General features: G+C 35.2%; 2 protein-coding genes across 13 annotated transcripts in view; one reads left to right on the top strand and one right to left on the bottom strand.

The window, feature by feature from the left end:
* Positions 1-4,422, top strand: part of CCDC66 (coiled-coil domain containing 66) — a 43,802-nt gene extending 39,380 nt beyond the window's left edge. For 6 of the 9 annotated variants that reach the window (XM_081159532.1, XM_081159527.1, XM_081159526.1 and 3 more), the window contains 5 exons: positions 244-731; positions 1,345-1,385; positions 2,128-2,369; positions 2,617-2,741; positions 4,153-4,409. In XM_081159532.1, the coding sequence (XP_081015658.1) occupies positions 244-731; positions 1,345-1,385; positions 2,128-2,369; positions 2,617-2,741; positions 4,153-4,239 (983 nt within the window). In that variant the 3' untranslated portion in view covers positions 4,240-4,409. Of the gene's footprint in view, positions 1-243; positions 732-1,344; positions 1,386-2,127; positions 2,370-2,616; positions 2,742-4,152 lie in introns of all 9 variants that reach the window. The other 3 variants (XM_081159530.1, XM_081159528.1, XR_014000362.1) reach the window with 3 other exon arrangements.
* Positions 4,423-5,446: 1,024 nt separating this feature from the next.
* Positions 5,447-16,643, bottom strand: part of TASOR (transcription activation suppressor) — a 49,726-nt gene continuing 38,529 nt past the window's right edge. The window contains exons 18-24 of one of the 4 annotated variants that reach the window (XM_081159524.1): positions 13,994-14,925; positions 10,698-10,820; positions 9,776-9,935; positions 9,218-9,326; positions 7,384-7,562; positions 7,015-7,179; positions 5,447-6,422 (exon numbers count right to left, since the gene is read on the bottom strand). In XM_081159524.1, coding sequence (XP_081015650.1) covers positions 6,367-6,422; positions 7,015-7,179; positions 7,384-7,562; positions 9,218-9,326; positions 9,776-9,935; positions 10,698-10,820; positions 13,994-14,925 — 1,724 coding nt within the window. In that variant the 3' untranslated portion in view covers positions 5,447-6,366. The remainder of the gene's footprint in view (positions 6,423-7,014; positions 7,180-7,383; positions 7,563-9,217; positions 9,327-9,775; positions 9,936-10,697; positions 10,821-13,993; positions 14,926-16,643) is intronic. The other 3 variants (XM_081159522.1, XM_081159525.1, XM_081159523.1) reach the window with 3 other exon arrangements.

Genomic DNA, 16,643 nt, shown 5'->3' with positions numbered 1-16,643 from the left:
CTTACATGAGGCAACTTAGTCAAATTCATAGAAACAAAGTAGAATAGTGGTTGCCAGGGGCTCTGGGGGAGGGAGGAATGGGGAGATATTTAAGGGTATAGAATGTGTTTTGAAAATTTTAAGGAAAAAAGTTTTACAGCACAGTAACTAATAAAACGACTATCTTTGAAAAATGGTAAATTTTATGTTAGGTATATTTTAACCACAATTTTAAGAATCATCTGAAACTTTTTTTTTTTTTAGATGACTTAAATACTGCAGTATTCACCAATGCAGAATCACATTGTGGATCAGTAATAGAGAGGGAAATTATAAATTGTTCGTCTCCTGAGATTCCTGCAGAATTTAATGAACAGTTTAACACTAAGAGAAACAAACAACTAAGAAGTCAGGACAAAGGAGCCAACTTAGAAGAAAACAGTTGGTATAATGAGCAGTGTAATCAGTTCACAAGAACAGAGAAACAAACAAAACACATGAAGAAATGTTCTAAAAGACCTGAATGGAATATAAATAAGCCACTCAAAGGATATATTCCAGCATCAGAAAAGTACCCTAAACAGCTGCAAAAGCAGAGAGAAGAAAAAAAAGTAAGAAGGCAAATGGAACTGCTTCATTTGGTAGAAAGAAATAATCCTGGAAACCTCTCTCAAAATAGAGGCACTTCACCAGTTTTTCATTTACCTCATCAAGACATGGAGCCAAAGTTTAGGTGGCATCTAGTCAAAAAGGTAAAGCTCTTCTGTCTTAAATACATATATTAAAGCATATATTGATCTTTTTAGATTGAAAACAGTTCCCCACATGCATGTTTTCACAAGGTGGCTGTTCGGTGTTTGAAGAGTAGTTCTAGAAATTCGCTTTACACTAGGGGATGGCAAACTATGGCCATGGACAAATCCGTCCTGCTGCTTGCTTTTGTAAAAGTTTTGTAAGTACACAGCTATGTGCATTCCTTTTTGTATGATCTGGCTGGCTACACAACAGCTGCTGAGTTTATCGTGGCAGCAGAGACCACATGGCCCACAAAGCCCAATGTTTACAAATAATCTTGTCGTTTATAGAAAAAGTTTACCCTTAAACTTTGTATAGATAAATGCTATTCTTTATTCAAATACCCACTTAGAACTTGTTTATGATTCATATAGATAGAGGAGAATTTATAAGATAAGGAATTAATGGACTGGTTCTGACCCTGGAAAAATACAAACTCTATCCCATTATCTAGTATCTTTTACTCAAACATTATCCTCACATTTTTTCCAACAAATAAACACTAAAAGTGTTGTGGGAACATATGCACATACTATTACTCCTTTCTGCATTTATCTATCCATTTTTTAGGAAGAAGAACCTCTGAAAATTAATTCTTTCAGCAAAGAAAGGTATGTTATGGATAGATTGATTCCATAGCTTTGTGTGTGGTACAAAAGAGGTAACAAAATATTTGCTCAAAATGTAGGTGGTGAAGCATGTATGTGTATAAAGACAGAATCAGGAAAGTGTGTGATTTCCAGGTGAGGAATAGAGGTTTACGGGAAGGGATGGTTGGCATTTAAAATTACCTAGATTTTGAAGGCTGAGTTGAACTGGGCTTAGGTATTAGTCTAGGCAGGAATGTGGGTGATACTTTGTTATCTCCAGACTTAAACAATTTTGATTTTCCAGGTATGTCAACAGTGTCAATCCAAAGCATTCTGCTTGGATTTTGTAAGGGGAGGGGAGAATCATGACTGGTACAGATAATGAAAAATTCAATTAACCAATTAGATTTAGAACTTTTTATTTATGTCTTTGTGTAAGAAGTAGCTGGTTCAGAGTTGTCTCAGAATGTGGCTCTAACAGCAAGTTTAGGTGAGATGGTAAATACATTACTTTATGATGAATTGATGATGAATTGAGAAACATTAGAATTAAATAACCTATCTAGCATTGATCCTCAGGATCTAGTAGTTTAATCTCCACCACCAATAGAGTATATGTATCTTTAGCAAGTACACTAATAAAAACTCAAATTAATCCCATTCTGTTCTAAAGGTGTTACAAGTACATTTAAGATAAACTGAAATGTGATTAAAATACACAATTTTACATTAGTCCCTATTTGTGCTTTTTTGAAAAATACAGGTCTCAGTCACCACCAGTTCCTGTGGTGAAAAACAGAACGCAACAAACTCAGACACTAAAAAAGAGTAATTATGAAAGAGAGAATCTGATCTCAGGAGGCAGTGAAACAGAGTTATCACCCAGGATTTCTGAACCATCTCATTTTATTCCCTATGTTCGAACCAATGAAATCTATTACCTTGATCCAGATGCACCATTGTCTAGGCCTCTAACCCAGGATCCTCAGTACCAAAATCCACATAGTAAGTAAATATAGGTATTCTCCCCTCTAACTGTAAATTCAAAATTGGTATTCCTGTCCTAGTTCTAGAAAACAAGGTTTGCCCATTTTTTGAGGTCCATTATTAAATTTTTAATTGAATGTTACTTCAGTATTGCTCAGTGCTTTCCTAGGATGTAAGTTTATTAATGAATCCTTAGAATATACTGTAGCATAGTGCTGTATCATTAGGAATGTTTTTGATTTTTGCCATTTTCTTTGGGCTTTAGATTGTGACCAAGAACGACAGCTATTTGACTCTGACTATGTCAGGGACCCACTTCTAAATCCTAACTTGGTGAAAAACAGGGATCGACAGCAAGCAATCCTAAAGGGATTATCAGAACTGAGACAGGTATGAACCTTTTTTTATGACGTGTGGATGTGACTTTTTGTATATGGCTGTGTTGGAATGGCTGTTTTACTAAATGCCTGGTTGGTTACATGATTTATGTAACTTGACTGCATCCCAATTTAAAAAAATCAGTATTTACAGGGTGGGGGGAAAAGTAGGTTTACAGTTGTGAGTTTATTCTTGTATTACTTTCCATAAGAACTGTAAATCTTTAGCCCCACCCTGTGTATGTTGTTACTGAATGGAAATAAAACAGGACTTTCACCTTGCTATCTTTAAGAATTTCCAGCATGCAGTCATGAGACAGTTCAAATATTAAGACAGTTTTATTGAGTGAAAAATGCATACATTTGAATGGTAAAACATGACCAGCAAGGCCCTAAAACCAAAGGCAGAAAATATACAATTATGCTGTAATAGATCCTTAGTGATGCAGTTCACCCGTTTTAGAAATGTGTTGGCAGTGTTTGGAACCAAACATTGTTGACCCAAGTCCCAAATAATAATATAATTGAATATGAAATTGTATGTATAACCTTACTCACCAGACTTTTTATCCCAGACCAATTATTGTGAATTCTCATCTTTCTTAGATAAAAATAAAATTCACTATTTAAAAATAAAACTTTTCTCCATCAGCTGCCTTAAAAAAAAAAGTGACTTGCAAAATTTTTTCTGCAGTTTTGATTCACAGTGTACTTTTTGTATTTGGGGAAAATACAGTGTCATTTTAGGAATGTCTTTTCCATGTTCAGTCATTTACCAACAATGCCTCTTGCATCGCAAATTGGTGATGCAAGTGTGGCTTACCATTTCTTTCTGTAGACCTAGAAAGTCATCCTCACTAACACAGGATTATGAAGACAAGTGTCCTTAGTTTTTTTAAATGGTATGTTCGGTTTCATATAGATTGAATGATGTTACTCAAGCCTGGTGTAATTCACACATTAAAGATTTTTTTTTTAACCTAAAACTTCTTTGTGGCAACAAGGTCGAGGAAGGAATATGATGTACACATTCATCCACGTATTATTTCAGCAGGGCCTTGTATTAACTACTAATGTAATGCAGGCAAGATAAACAGTAAAGCATTTGGCGGATGGGGGAATCTCAGCCCCATAATTATGTTGTAAGAAAAGTCATCCCTATTGGTTTCTGTGCTAAAAATATCATCTTACAAATATTGTAATAGCTATACAAATATCCAACTGTGAAAGTCTAGTGGGAAAATTACTGGAGGGTTTTTTTGAGTGATTAAAATTTAACATGACAAAGCTTAAACTGTAGCCAAATATCTGAGCTTATAGGTTTTCAAAGTAAATACAATTCCAGATTAACAGGATAAAAATGTAAAATAGGAATAATTTGCAAGTCTGCTGCACACCTTACTAATGTATCAATGTGATTTCAGGGCCTTCTCCAGAAGCAAAGGGAGTTGGAAACTAATCTCATGCCTTTAGCTGCCAATCAAGAAGAGAATTTTAGTTCTTCATTTTAAGTGTAGAAAATCAAATCTTTCACATTTGTCTTCCAAATTATAAAATGTCCTTGTTAATTGTAATTTTTCAAATAGCCTAATTTATTTTTTAAATGCTTATTTAAAACTTGTACATTATGTAGTAAAATGCTGTATATGTATAATTTTTTAACAATAAAACATACTTTTGTAAAAGTTTAGTGGTAAAAAAACTTTTTGCTCTATCACAATCTGGGTGTTTAAATCCTATAAAAACACATTCCTACTTACCTTAATACAGTCTGGAGTTTCTAATCTGTTAACAGTGTTCCCTGTTTTTTATATATAGCTTACTAAATAGAAATACCACTTAGGTATTTTTCTCTATAAAAAGATTTAAAATGGTAGAAACTCTTCCAAGTTCTTTTGAGGTGTCAAAGGAAAAGTCTGGTTTAATACAATCCAACGTTTACTAAAATAACTGAGATTCAATCAGTTTAGGCTTACATGGTAATTTTTCTTTTCTCCAAATCCTGTTTTTTTGTAGGAACTGGAGTTTCTTCTCAAAAACATTTACAAGTTTGCATTAGTAATGGAGAGGCAGTTACTGGCAATAGATGTCTGAATTTATTTTAGTCTAGCATTTAAGTACTTACCATCTCAGAAAGATACTTCTTTTCTAAGACTACCAGTTTAAAAATTTATAGCAAAGGGTTTGTTCCAAATTGTCCAATGTCTTTAACAAACCTATCTTTTGAAATATGAAATTGAAGTTGGTTAAGTCAAGGGCCACACAAGCACTGAAAATTATAATTATCAAGTCCTCTAAAATAAAAGTTTGACCAGAATTTTAGCGACATGCCTGAAGATAAAAAAATAATGCTGCCTGGTATTAAGGCCTAAGTTCTGTGTACATAGTTTATTATCTAAATGAAACTGAATTGTTAGATAAATCTTGAGGTACTGAGCCAAAATCCTGTGTTTATTATCATCACTGGCTTATACCTGTGTAAAAACACTATACAAAAGCTTAAATGAAAATAAATACAATAGTTGATACATCATTTCAGCAAAAGTAGTTGGTATCATCTAACATTAGAGGAAGAAAAGTAAAGCCATTGCTATTTACTACCCTTCTGCAAACATCTAGTTTTATATATAAAACAGACTTCAATTTGAAGCCGAAGTACAGGTGACATACAAACATAAAACTTAAAAAGTGCCAACATGAGATAATTCAAGTACAATATATGTTAAAAATATATATTTATTTCAATTTTCATATGCTTTAACTGTTACAGGCCATCATGATTTAAATAAGAGGGGGGAAAACATTTGAGAAAGGACAAATGCCTCTTGTTTAAAGAACAAAATATAAATTGTATTTCACTTTTAAGAAACAGAAAAAGTCCATTAACGACCTATGTAAAAGAAAAAAAAAGTTACTATAATTATTTCTCTTTTGAATATGGCCTGGAAAATCATTTTTCCCCCAAGCTTTCAGAATAAGCAGATAAAAAGTAATTTTCACTTTCTTGAGACTGACTTGATGAAAGGGCATATGGTGTTCCCAAAAATGTCTGGTGAGTGAGAACATTAAAATGACTACACTGATGGGACATATTTAACTGACTTTGATAAACCTGAAAGTTGCTATATGAATCTTGTTCAGCGGAATTGCTGTTCTGTCCTTCAGAGCTTACATCAATAAAAGCTCTCTCTTCAGAATCAATTTCATAAGTCTTGTCTTCTAATAAACTTTTTTGCACGTCAAGAGACGATTGCAACTCAATTTGAATATTCTTTTTTTGATCTGTTCCACGTGATCCTTTGGTCTCTCTCGCCAATAGTTCTGAATGAAAACTGCTGTATACTTCTATTTGTGAGATTTCATCCCCTGAATCCAGAGACATATCCTCTTCATCCTTTTCATCGTTTTCTAAAAGAGCTACATTTAAAAAACAAAAAGTCCTCCTCTATTGAAATACACAATTTGTTTAAGTTTTAAAATTATACACTACTCACACAATATAATGCGTCAGGGTCTGCAAGTCCACAATCCCTTAAAGCTTGGTCTTCTGCCACAAGTTCACTTATTCACAACACTCACACTAGGTGTGAATGTCCAGATAATCCGATGCTAAAAGCTTCTGCGAAATGTGTTCACGTTTAATGTTGGGAAATCCCAACTCCCAGCTCCAAAGGGGTTAATGTCAAAACAGCATCTAAAGTTATACGGTAATTCAGTATTTGACAAGACAAATACAAAATAAAAATCCTGACATCTAGCTTCACTGAACTACTACTAAACTGGTTAGCTGTATCAAATATTTGACCTCTGCTTTTCATCAAAATCAAAAGTACATCTTTTATGTAAAACCTGGAACCAAAGCAGAGGTCATCGCACAAAAGACTAAAGCTATGGATATCCCTGTTACTTGGTATTAAATTACTTTGTACATCCGGGGAGATTTAGTACCCCAATGCCAAATTCCCGTATCTGGTGTCCTTTTTAAAAACATAACCCCTTTGCTGACAACGGCAGCCAATAAAGCTGTAATACCCTCAAAGAGAAAATGCCTACTCTATAGTATGCAGTTCCCAGAAACTAGCAGCTTTTATTGACTACTGTATAATAAATGAGCAGATTTTATGTATGCTAAGTATAAGAATGATAAATTCCTTAACACACTTCCCCTGAAGCTGTTTACACCGAGGTGAGTGGTTTCGAAATAGGCATTTCACTATATGAAAACAGTGAAACCATTCCTCTTTTTCTGACTGCCTTAAAGAAAATGAAAACTACTAAAACATTACCTGACTGCGACTCAAGATTCTCATTAGCACCAAGCAGTGGAAGGTTTTCTTCTGCGACTGAGTTGTGATAGCCCACAAGATTTTTGAAGTTTTGCATAAAGGCTTCAGCAGATGCAACTACTATTCCATTATCTGTATAACTGGAGAGCATGTGGATATTCTTTTCTAAATTAAAAAGAAAATGCTTTGAGAGTAAAATACTTGAAAATATACGTGGACAAATGATGGCGCCTGCTCCCAGCCCTCATAGAATTCTTTCCGCCACTTTTTCAGAATCATAGTTTAACAGTCAATACCCACTACAGCCCCACAAAATCCTTCCATTCACATTCCAATGTTAAAAGTAGAAAGCTGAAGACCACTGCTTACCTGTTAAAAAGACTATGTGTCGTTGTTGTATGTTCTGAGCCTGAAGCCTGATAAGGCAATCCAATTCTGGAGCATTTCGAGTTTGTGAATCACAATTATGGTAAGACAAAATCTCAACCAGATGTTTCTTCTGATAGACATTCAGAAGCGTCAACAGACTTAGAGCTTTAGCATTCAATCTGTGAAATTAAGTAGTTCAGTATGTGGATCTGCATTTCTAAAATTTACTATGGAAGTATTTGCTTCAAATTAAAACCATAATTTCTAACTTGAGGCAACTAATGACAACTGCGATGCTTAGCCCACTGCCTGATATAGGGGTACTTCTTAGGAGAGAGGGTTAGCAGGAATTGTGCAACCCATATGTAAGGGCCGGGGGCTTTTCTAGAGGCAAAGCTTGAGGGCCAGCTATTCAGTGTAGACTAAAATCTCAACTAGTATTTACTTACTAATTAACAAATTACAATTCTCTCTAGTTCCAATTTAGAACTTTAATGAAGAGCTTAAATGGACAAAAGAATATAAACCCTTCCTTCAAATAATACATGGCTCTAAACTATTTCTATATACCTCCAGGCACTAGGCAACAAGGGGTACAAATAATCTGTCAGGAAGACGATGGTATTAACTTTGTACAGTCAGACCTTTGGAACTCAGTGCTATTATCTGTTTTAAGACAGTGAATTACTGGGGTGGTTCCGTTGCTTGGAGCGTCGTCTCCTACACCAAAAAGGTTGTGGGTTGAATTTCTGTTCAAGACACATGCCCAGGTTGAGGGTTCAAATCCCTGGTCAGAGCACATACAGGAGGCAACTGCTCCATACTTCTCTCTCTCCCCCCCCCCCCTTCCTCTCTCTCGAAAAATCAATAAACATATCCTCGGATGAGGATTAAAAGAAAAAATAAGATTAAAAAGTGAATTACTACCAAAGTTAAATACTTCAAAATTATTTAAGCATGAATTTTCCTAAGTGTGTACTATAGAATGTCAATAAAGTATTAGAAGAAATATTTTTGGTCTAAGTTTAAGAAATGCTGGTTGACAAAATATAAAACAAAAAATATGTTTATTGATTTTTAGAGAAAGAGGAAGAGAGAGGGAGAGGGACAGAAACATCAATGGTGAGAGTCATTGATCAGCTGCTTCCTGCACGCCCCCTACTGGGGATTGAGCCTGAAGCCCTGACCAGGAATCAACCGTGGCCACTTGGTCAGGACACTCAACCACTGAGCCACTCTGGCTGGGCTAAAACAGAATTCTTAACTACAGAGTTTCTCAGATTCTTAAATGTGTGAATACATAACTGTTTGTGGAGCCTCTCAAAGTGATTACTGCTCCAAGATTCACACTTTGAGAAGTGACTTCTGGGCATGTCAGAAATCACCTATTTACATAAATGAATGTCCTAATCACAAATCCCCGTATAAGGCTGAGATTAATCCTGTCTCAGTAAGTGTGATGGTATTCAATTAGCTGCCAAAGACAGTCCTCAAATGGGAGGGAGCCTGATCTAGCTGACATACACAGTTCATAAAAATATAAAGAATATTGATTATTCCACTTTATTATTCAAAATCCCCAAGTAGCAAAGAGTAAACCAATTTTACGTATATACCTATCTAGAACTTCAGCAAACTTCTACCTAAACAATATCACTTGCAAATAGGCTGGAATAATTCAGTATCACATTCCCTTATGGCTGGCTAAGGACATCTGTGAAAACTGAACAGCATCCATAATCTAGAAACAGAGAAATCCAGAAAGAAATTTTGTGCATACACACACGAAAATGTTAAATTAACAACCATTATATAGTTATTTTTGAACTCTTACCTGCCCAGTTCCTTTAATTTTTTCTGAAATTTACAGTGGACTTTCCATTGCCATTTTCCTTCTGGAGTACTAAGTTCTTCGAGGAATGTCAAAAAATTTTTAAGGTTCTCTGTTAGAGATAATGAAGTTCATTTTAAATTCAATAAATAACAATCACCCAAACTTAATTATGGGAGAAGTGTATTGTGATATTGTGTAGAAACACCTACATTCCTATGTAGTATTTTCTTTCTCTCCCTGCCCAAATGAGACAACTCTATATATTCTCTTTTAGATCTAAGAATACCTACACATTATAAAAAAGAACATGTGGATAACAATAAACCAGAAGTAATCTAAGAGCAGTAGGTGTACAGAGCCTTGCTTTATATCAAATTTAGAGGAAATTATTTGTAAAGACTAAGAATGGGAAATCTGAGGTAAAAAGCTCAAGAAAATGATGGAAATGTACTAGTTATCTGTGATTGGCTGAACAGACAATACGTTAAAAAGTATGAATCAAGATTGAGAAAAACCTAGAACAGACATTACATGCTCAAAAGAATGCATAAATCTTACCAATTGTGATAACTTCTGGATTTAGAATGGATTCATCAGACACAATAAAACCTCCAGATACAAATAATTCATTGTATGTATGATTTTTAACATCATCCAGACTATCGACACCCGCAAAACTAACACAGGGGAGCTTCTTTAAAGTCACCAAGCCAGGTACCTATTTACCAAAATAAAAGCAGAAATAAGAACAGATAAGGGTATGAACTGACTCTAGTGTGAAGTAACCTACAAGAAAAGTCTAACGAAATGCACTGTGGCTAACCTGAGCCAACCACAAAATAATATTTCCAATTTTAAAACCAACATTTATGTAATGGGCACCTACCATGAATAGAGAGCACTCTAAGGAAATAAAGGCACAATAGACCTGGAAACACAGAATTAAAAATGCTAACCTGTCTGGCCCTGTGAGTACAGTCAGAATTCAAATGATGGCAAGAACCTATGTACTGAACAGACAGGAAAGGCTTCAAAGGGCAATAGGACTTGAGAGAGGCTCCTAAGACTAGATGGGGTACCTCCAAATCCAAGGGAGAGTGGGACCGATTTGGCAAAGGGGGTAAAAGTTGGTTTTACCTGGGACATTCAAATGAAGATGACAGCAATATAAACAGAGTCAGTAGACCCATTGACATTCAAAGAGTCAGTATTCTTAGTCTTGACTATTTGAGTGATGTGGATGATCTGTGACGTGCTGCCATTTAAATTTTGCAGGGTATAAACCTGAATCTCACAAGCTGATTCACAGTAGGGTCATTTAGGTCTCAAACCCTAAACATCCAAATCTCGAAGTTTTATCGCTTTTAAAGCTTATGAGGATATTTTAAAAACAAACAGCTTTAGTCTCAAAGACAAAGATTTTACAAATAAGAGTGTTTTTATAACCAAAATAAGTAATAAATTTGACTTAATAGTCTACCTTGTGAATGAAACCTGCAATGTCTTCATTTTGAATAATAATTAATAGTTTATCTAATTTTGATCTTCTTTCCAAAAACTGTTCTGGATGACATTCTGTATTGCCTAATTTGATAAGGTATTCCTGTTAAAAAAAAAACAAACTAACATTAAAAAGCTTTTTTGCAAACATCCATTTAACATTAGAAATGCAAGATAAACTGATAAACATTAGCTTAAACTAGATCTAGAGACCTCAGGGATCATCAAGTCTTCTCTTCCGACTGAATCTAAAGCTGAGAGCTTGAATGGTCAGTCACAGTGTTACAATGCTATGCAATCAAAGCCAAGTAAATGCCAGTGTGGGGTTAAAAGAACCATAAGAACAATGGATTAGCCCAGGTTCTCAGCCCAGCTCCACTGCTTATTCTCGTCAACCTAGACCAGAGTCATTAAGAAATTTCCTTTTCTTTCAAAGCAGGCTCATGGTTATTTGCAGCAATGTTACTAGTATACTCCTTCAGAATTACAAACCACTCTTCCAACCACTGTAGCTCATTTAATTCACAACAGCCCCAGACCCATTCATTAGGAGCTTCGGGATGTTCAGTGGTATTCACATACTATAATTAGCCACGCTTGTCCAGTTTACACCTTCAAGCAAAAGAGACTCCCATCTAATACCTCCTTCCAGGCTGATGACATGGTTCTACCTATCAAAGGACACAAGGTAGTAGTCCAGGCAAAGTTCCCTTTGCTTGCTGGTGGAATCCTGAACTCTGAAGCAAACTGCAGGATCCTGGAGGTCACAATCCTCATTTCACAGACACAGGAGCAAATTATTTTTCTCAAGGTTGGCAGGCTAGTTAGATACGCGTAAATCTAAACCCAGCTTACCATCACAACCATCTACTGATCTTTGTGTCACACCCAAAGAGGATGTTTCTGTGGAGCCCCAAACTAAAGCAGTATTTACTACATTGTTTGATTTTAATCTAACCTGTAAAGCTTCTGGGCAGGTCTCAGTGCAGCTTACAGTCAGGTAAAGAAAAGATAAATTACTGTCAGGCCTACTTACAATTTTTGGTCTATCATTTTACGTTAAGAACTTTAAATGAGAGTTCATTTTAGATAAGACAGTTCAATGCATACAGTAAACCCTCGATTTCACGGAACTTAATTTAATGGACTTTGGATTTAATGAACAAAATTTCCATTCTGTATGTCCTATGTGAAAATTAACACCCTATTAATTTTAAAATGCTTTTAACCAAGATTCGTTCATAATTAAATTAACAGGTTTTTATTATTATTAATTCACTTTTATTTTTAACAGATTTTAGCAAATAGGCCATATGTTGGCAGAACACACTGCAGTAAGTTGGCAGAACACACTGTAGTAATTTTGCTGACACAAATATTACATATCTACAACTATGGTCTACATATTTAAATCCATGAATCACTGTTCATAAACAATGTTCAGCAAATGATCTGTTGTCACATGCCGTGACCTTCTGCAGCAGTTTTAATGCACGCAGGCCGATGTTCCCACATGCACTAAACCATGCCACAATCATGTGCATTTGTTTACTCTTGGTGACTGGTGAATGCACGTACTCACTAGACCAATATAAATTTAAAACTACTGTAATACATATAAAAAACTTATGTGAAATTAAACTTTTCATACATACTTAATTTTAATTACACAAACGTGTTTATGTAAGTAAAAATAGGTAACCTAATTTGTCAATTTTTTAACATATGCATTCAGAAAACCTTTATTATATAATGGACTTTTGGCTTTAATGGACACCCTCCTGCCCGAATTAGTCCGTTATATCAAGGTTTTACTGTACAATAACAAATCAGTTTGACTCCAGAAATATTTAGAAAGCTTAAAATTTTATTCACAGTTTTCTTTGTAACATTTTTGCTGGAAATTTTCCAATGGGTATTGATTAAAAGAATTAAAGTTCCGATCTGATTTCCTATCAGATTTGTAAAACAGAGCATTATTTTTTTTCCTAAACAACAGAAATGTGATTTATTCTATGCCAGAATGAATTAAAAGCACTATTCATAACTAAGTACATTTCCTGTGTGTTATAATCAGTTTAAAATGGGGTAGGAGGAGATGGAGTAATGCTGAGTTCACTACGACCTGTGCCCAACCTATTTTCTCATTTAGCCCCATACCAATATGCAGTTATGCCTCAAAGAGTACCATGCTTGGGCACATGTTGCTGGGGGTGGAAAAAAGCCGAGAAGCTCTACGTTTAATCACACAAGGCAAAATGTAACCAAGGAATTCCTAGTAAGTCTGATTCCATCTTCCCAAGAAACAACGGAATCAGAAGACACACTGAGCACTCTTGCCTCCTTCATTCCCATGCTCTTCTGTTCTCATGGGCGTAAAACATGAAACATGTTCACATCAGTAAGAGATCCACAAAATGACAAAGGCTCAGGACATGTCAGTAGCATGGTTTCCGAGCCACTCTAGGCCTACGAGCCACTTATTTAAAGCTTCTTCTGTTTCCTCTCACAAAACAATCAGAAACTCATAAAGTAAATTCCATAAATGGGAGAGGGCATTTATTTTAAAACCTAAGGCCCTTAAGAAATTAAAATCCTATAGTTTATTGAATACTAACTGGTTAATATTAAACCCATGTATTACAATTTACATACCTTTTATTACAAATGTTACAGATCTAGGTCTAACCCTATATATCCACACAAATACATGTATTTTTTTAAACCAAAGATGCTCATCTAATCTGTAGCTTCAGTAGAAAAAAATATATCTTGCAGTGAAGAATATTTCATGACTGGGGAGTCTTTCAGGATCATAGTATTTTTTGATCAATAAAGGCTGCAGGGATCCCAGACATGACCAGGTACTAAGAAACACCAAAATATATTACCATTAGGTTATGCCTGGACAGTTTCATTTTTCTGTTTGATTGATAAACTCCATGAGGGAAACACTGACAGCTTCCTTTACCCTTCTGTATCTTTCCCTCTCCTTCATTAAAAACCCAAGTATGAAACATTTAAAATCTTTGAATGAACAGTTTAAAGGTATTTGCTGTATGTAACAATGGTCTTTAAAATAACACTATAAAACAAGATTCTAAAATCTAAGATATTTACATCACAGGTTTTTAGTTTAGTTGAACTTAGTCTTTTATTCCACTCTGCATTAAATTATGAAAATATATTTAAAAAAACAAAAGAAAATTTTTTATAGAAGTCAGACCCAGCACAGCAACTTCACATGGCATGACTATAAACTTCTCTTTTAGTTACCTTTATTTCTTTACAGAGCACGCTCTCTTCTTCTTCATGAATATAAAATTTCACAGTATTTTTCTGGACATCTTTCATGATTTTAACCAAACTGTTAAATACTTCAGGTTCTAACTTGCTTATAAAATTTGAAAGAGCTGGTTGGGCAGAAATGTTTACATCACTGGGTGATTTTGTTGTGTCTTTTTCTTCTGGTTCCTGAGCAATATCATCAGGTACAGTATGATCGGAAGTCACCATTAGCTCCATGGCACAGTGTGGCTGGTTTACTTCTTCAGTTAAACCCAAAGTTGAGGAGGAATGCTGCTCATTAGAGTTGGTGTCTTTCAAAATATCACTACAAAGTGGCTCAAGGAGGTGTTTATTGTTGAAGTCACTTGAGGAAATTGGTATGGCACGTCTTCCTAGAGGAGTCAATGCTATTTTAGTACCAGAACCATTAAGACTGACTGGTGGCAAATTCCCACCCTTGGCTGATGCTTGGATAATAATAGTATTTAGTTTCTCATGCAAGCCATCTACAAACTCCTGTACGCCAGCTTCGGAAGTCTTAGAATATATGAACTCAGAAAGTCGTTTCATCTTCTCTTGTGTTGAAAAGATAGGTGTGGAAATTCTACTGACATATGAAACATTCTTTTGCTTCAAAATCTCTTCTATCTTCCTAGAAAAGAGATTGTATTCTCCTAACACTGTCCTCTCTGTGGTTTCACTCACTGCAGGCGGCTCTGCTGCTGGCACACACTGCTCCTCCATAGTCACCACCTGACCTGTCAACACGTCATCCTCAGTGGTGCCCTTTAGTGTGTCTGTAAATGGAGAGGATGGAAACTGGTAATCAGAACTTCTCTGTCTACTTATTACCCGGGGGTCGTTAGGAAAGGCCTCCTGCGGTGGCAGATACACCAGTTGTTCTTCTGGTGATTTCATACCTATATAGGAAGAGTTTATTATTATAAGAGCAATTTTTAAAAATCGTTTGAAAAAACAAACTTATAAATGAGAAAAAATGTCAGGTCATTAGAGTTAATCAAGCATTGGAAGGTAGAATAAAAGATCTCAAATAATGGTGTGAATAAAGCCAATTTGGCATCAATACAAGTTAAGTCATTTGCTTATTTCTGCTCTCCTACTTTTGACTTTAATAGACATGTTTTAACCAGGATGGTCAGTTGCAACAGCTTGCTCAGCCCCTATATTCTTTACCAAGTAATGTCTACTGCAGTAATATAGTCTTGATATGAAAATTGGAGGGTAAGGCAACTGAAAGAATGGCAAACTGAAATGATGTGGGAATAACTTTCAATTAAGAGTTGCATTCACAATATAGGATAATTAATTTTGTTTTCAGATTTACTCTCACATATCGGATTGCTTATTTCCTACAATGTTGGGAACTTCAATATATCGGGGAAAAATGCTCAATAATATAGGAAGATAATATATTTCAAAGCTGCATTAAGAGTAACATTTTTGATAGCGCTTTCCTAAGTATTTTTGTTTCAAAATAATTTCAAGAGAAATCACAACAGCTAAAACCCCATTTGAGATAAAGAGGTCATTCAGCTAGTTGATGCAAATAGAACTATTTAACTTTTTAAAAAAATATATGTTTTTATTGATTTCAGAGAGAGAGGAAAGGAGAGGGGGAGAGAGAAATATCAGTGATGAGAGTCACTGATCAGCTTGCCTCCAGCACGCCCCCTACTGGGGATTCAGCCTGAAGCCGGAGCATATGCCCTGACCAGGAATCAAACCATGACCTCCTGGTTCATGGGTCGACGCTCAACCATTGTGCCATGCCACTGGGCTATTTAACTTTTGACTCTTGGCAACTAGCTCAATCCATAAGGTCTTAATTCCCTCCCTGCCCACAAATTCTAAATTCAAACACAGGTATGTTTTTGAAATTATATTTCAAAACAGGTACCCTAAATCCCTTTTTAAAAAACAAGGGGGAAATATCTTTAACAACCATTTAATATATTTTAGAAAAAGAAAAAATTTGTGATCTTTGCCTAGAAGATCGATATTACACCATTTTATTTTTTAAAAAATTACTAATTTTTCTTAAATTTTAGCCAACATTCCATAACAAATTGCTATTATTCTAGTACATGAAATGGAAAGTCCATTTCAGAAAGTCCAGATACTAGTTTTCAAAACTACAGTTAAAGATCTGATGAATTCCCTACTTACCCAGGTGTAGCAGCATACCCTCTTTATACAAAATTCAGTTTTAATTTTCCCTACAATCACACTTTTCTAAAGATTTAAACAACCTTAGCAGAGTCAGCTTGTGACACTTCTCTGTCAACTCTAGCGGTTACCATGAACCACTGTAACCATTAACTGCTGCAAAAGTACCAGTCAGCAGGGTAAGAAGACCATAGCAGGTTTTTAGGTAGAAGAAGAGAAGGGGAGCAAAATATCCAATACCATGGTAAGAATTATAAATGTATGAACTAATAAACCAGAAAATGCAAGTTCAGAAAATAACTCAGTAATACTGAATAGTCTTCTTAAATTTCAATATGGGGTCTAGTGCCATATAAAATGTTTGGGCTAGGAGTAGACGACTTACTTTTTGAAGTATTTTTTTGTACTTCTTGAATTATGTACCATGTCAAATGTCTGATTTGTTTAAATA

Source organism: Miniopterus schreibersii (genome assembly GCF_964146895.1).
Source record: "Miniopterus schreibersii genome assembly, chromosome: 15".
Lineage (NCBI taxonomy): Eukaryota > Metazoa > Chordata > Mammalia > Chiroptera > Miniopteridae > Miniopterus > Miniopterus schreibersii.
The sequence above is the reverse complement of the archived record's forward strand: the minus strand, read 5'-3'. Positions and strand labels throughout refer to the sequence as shown.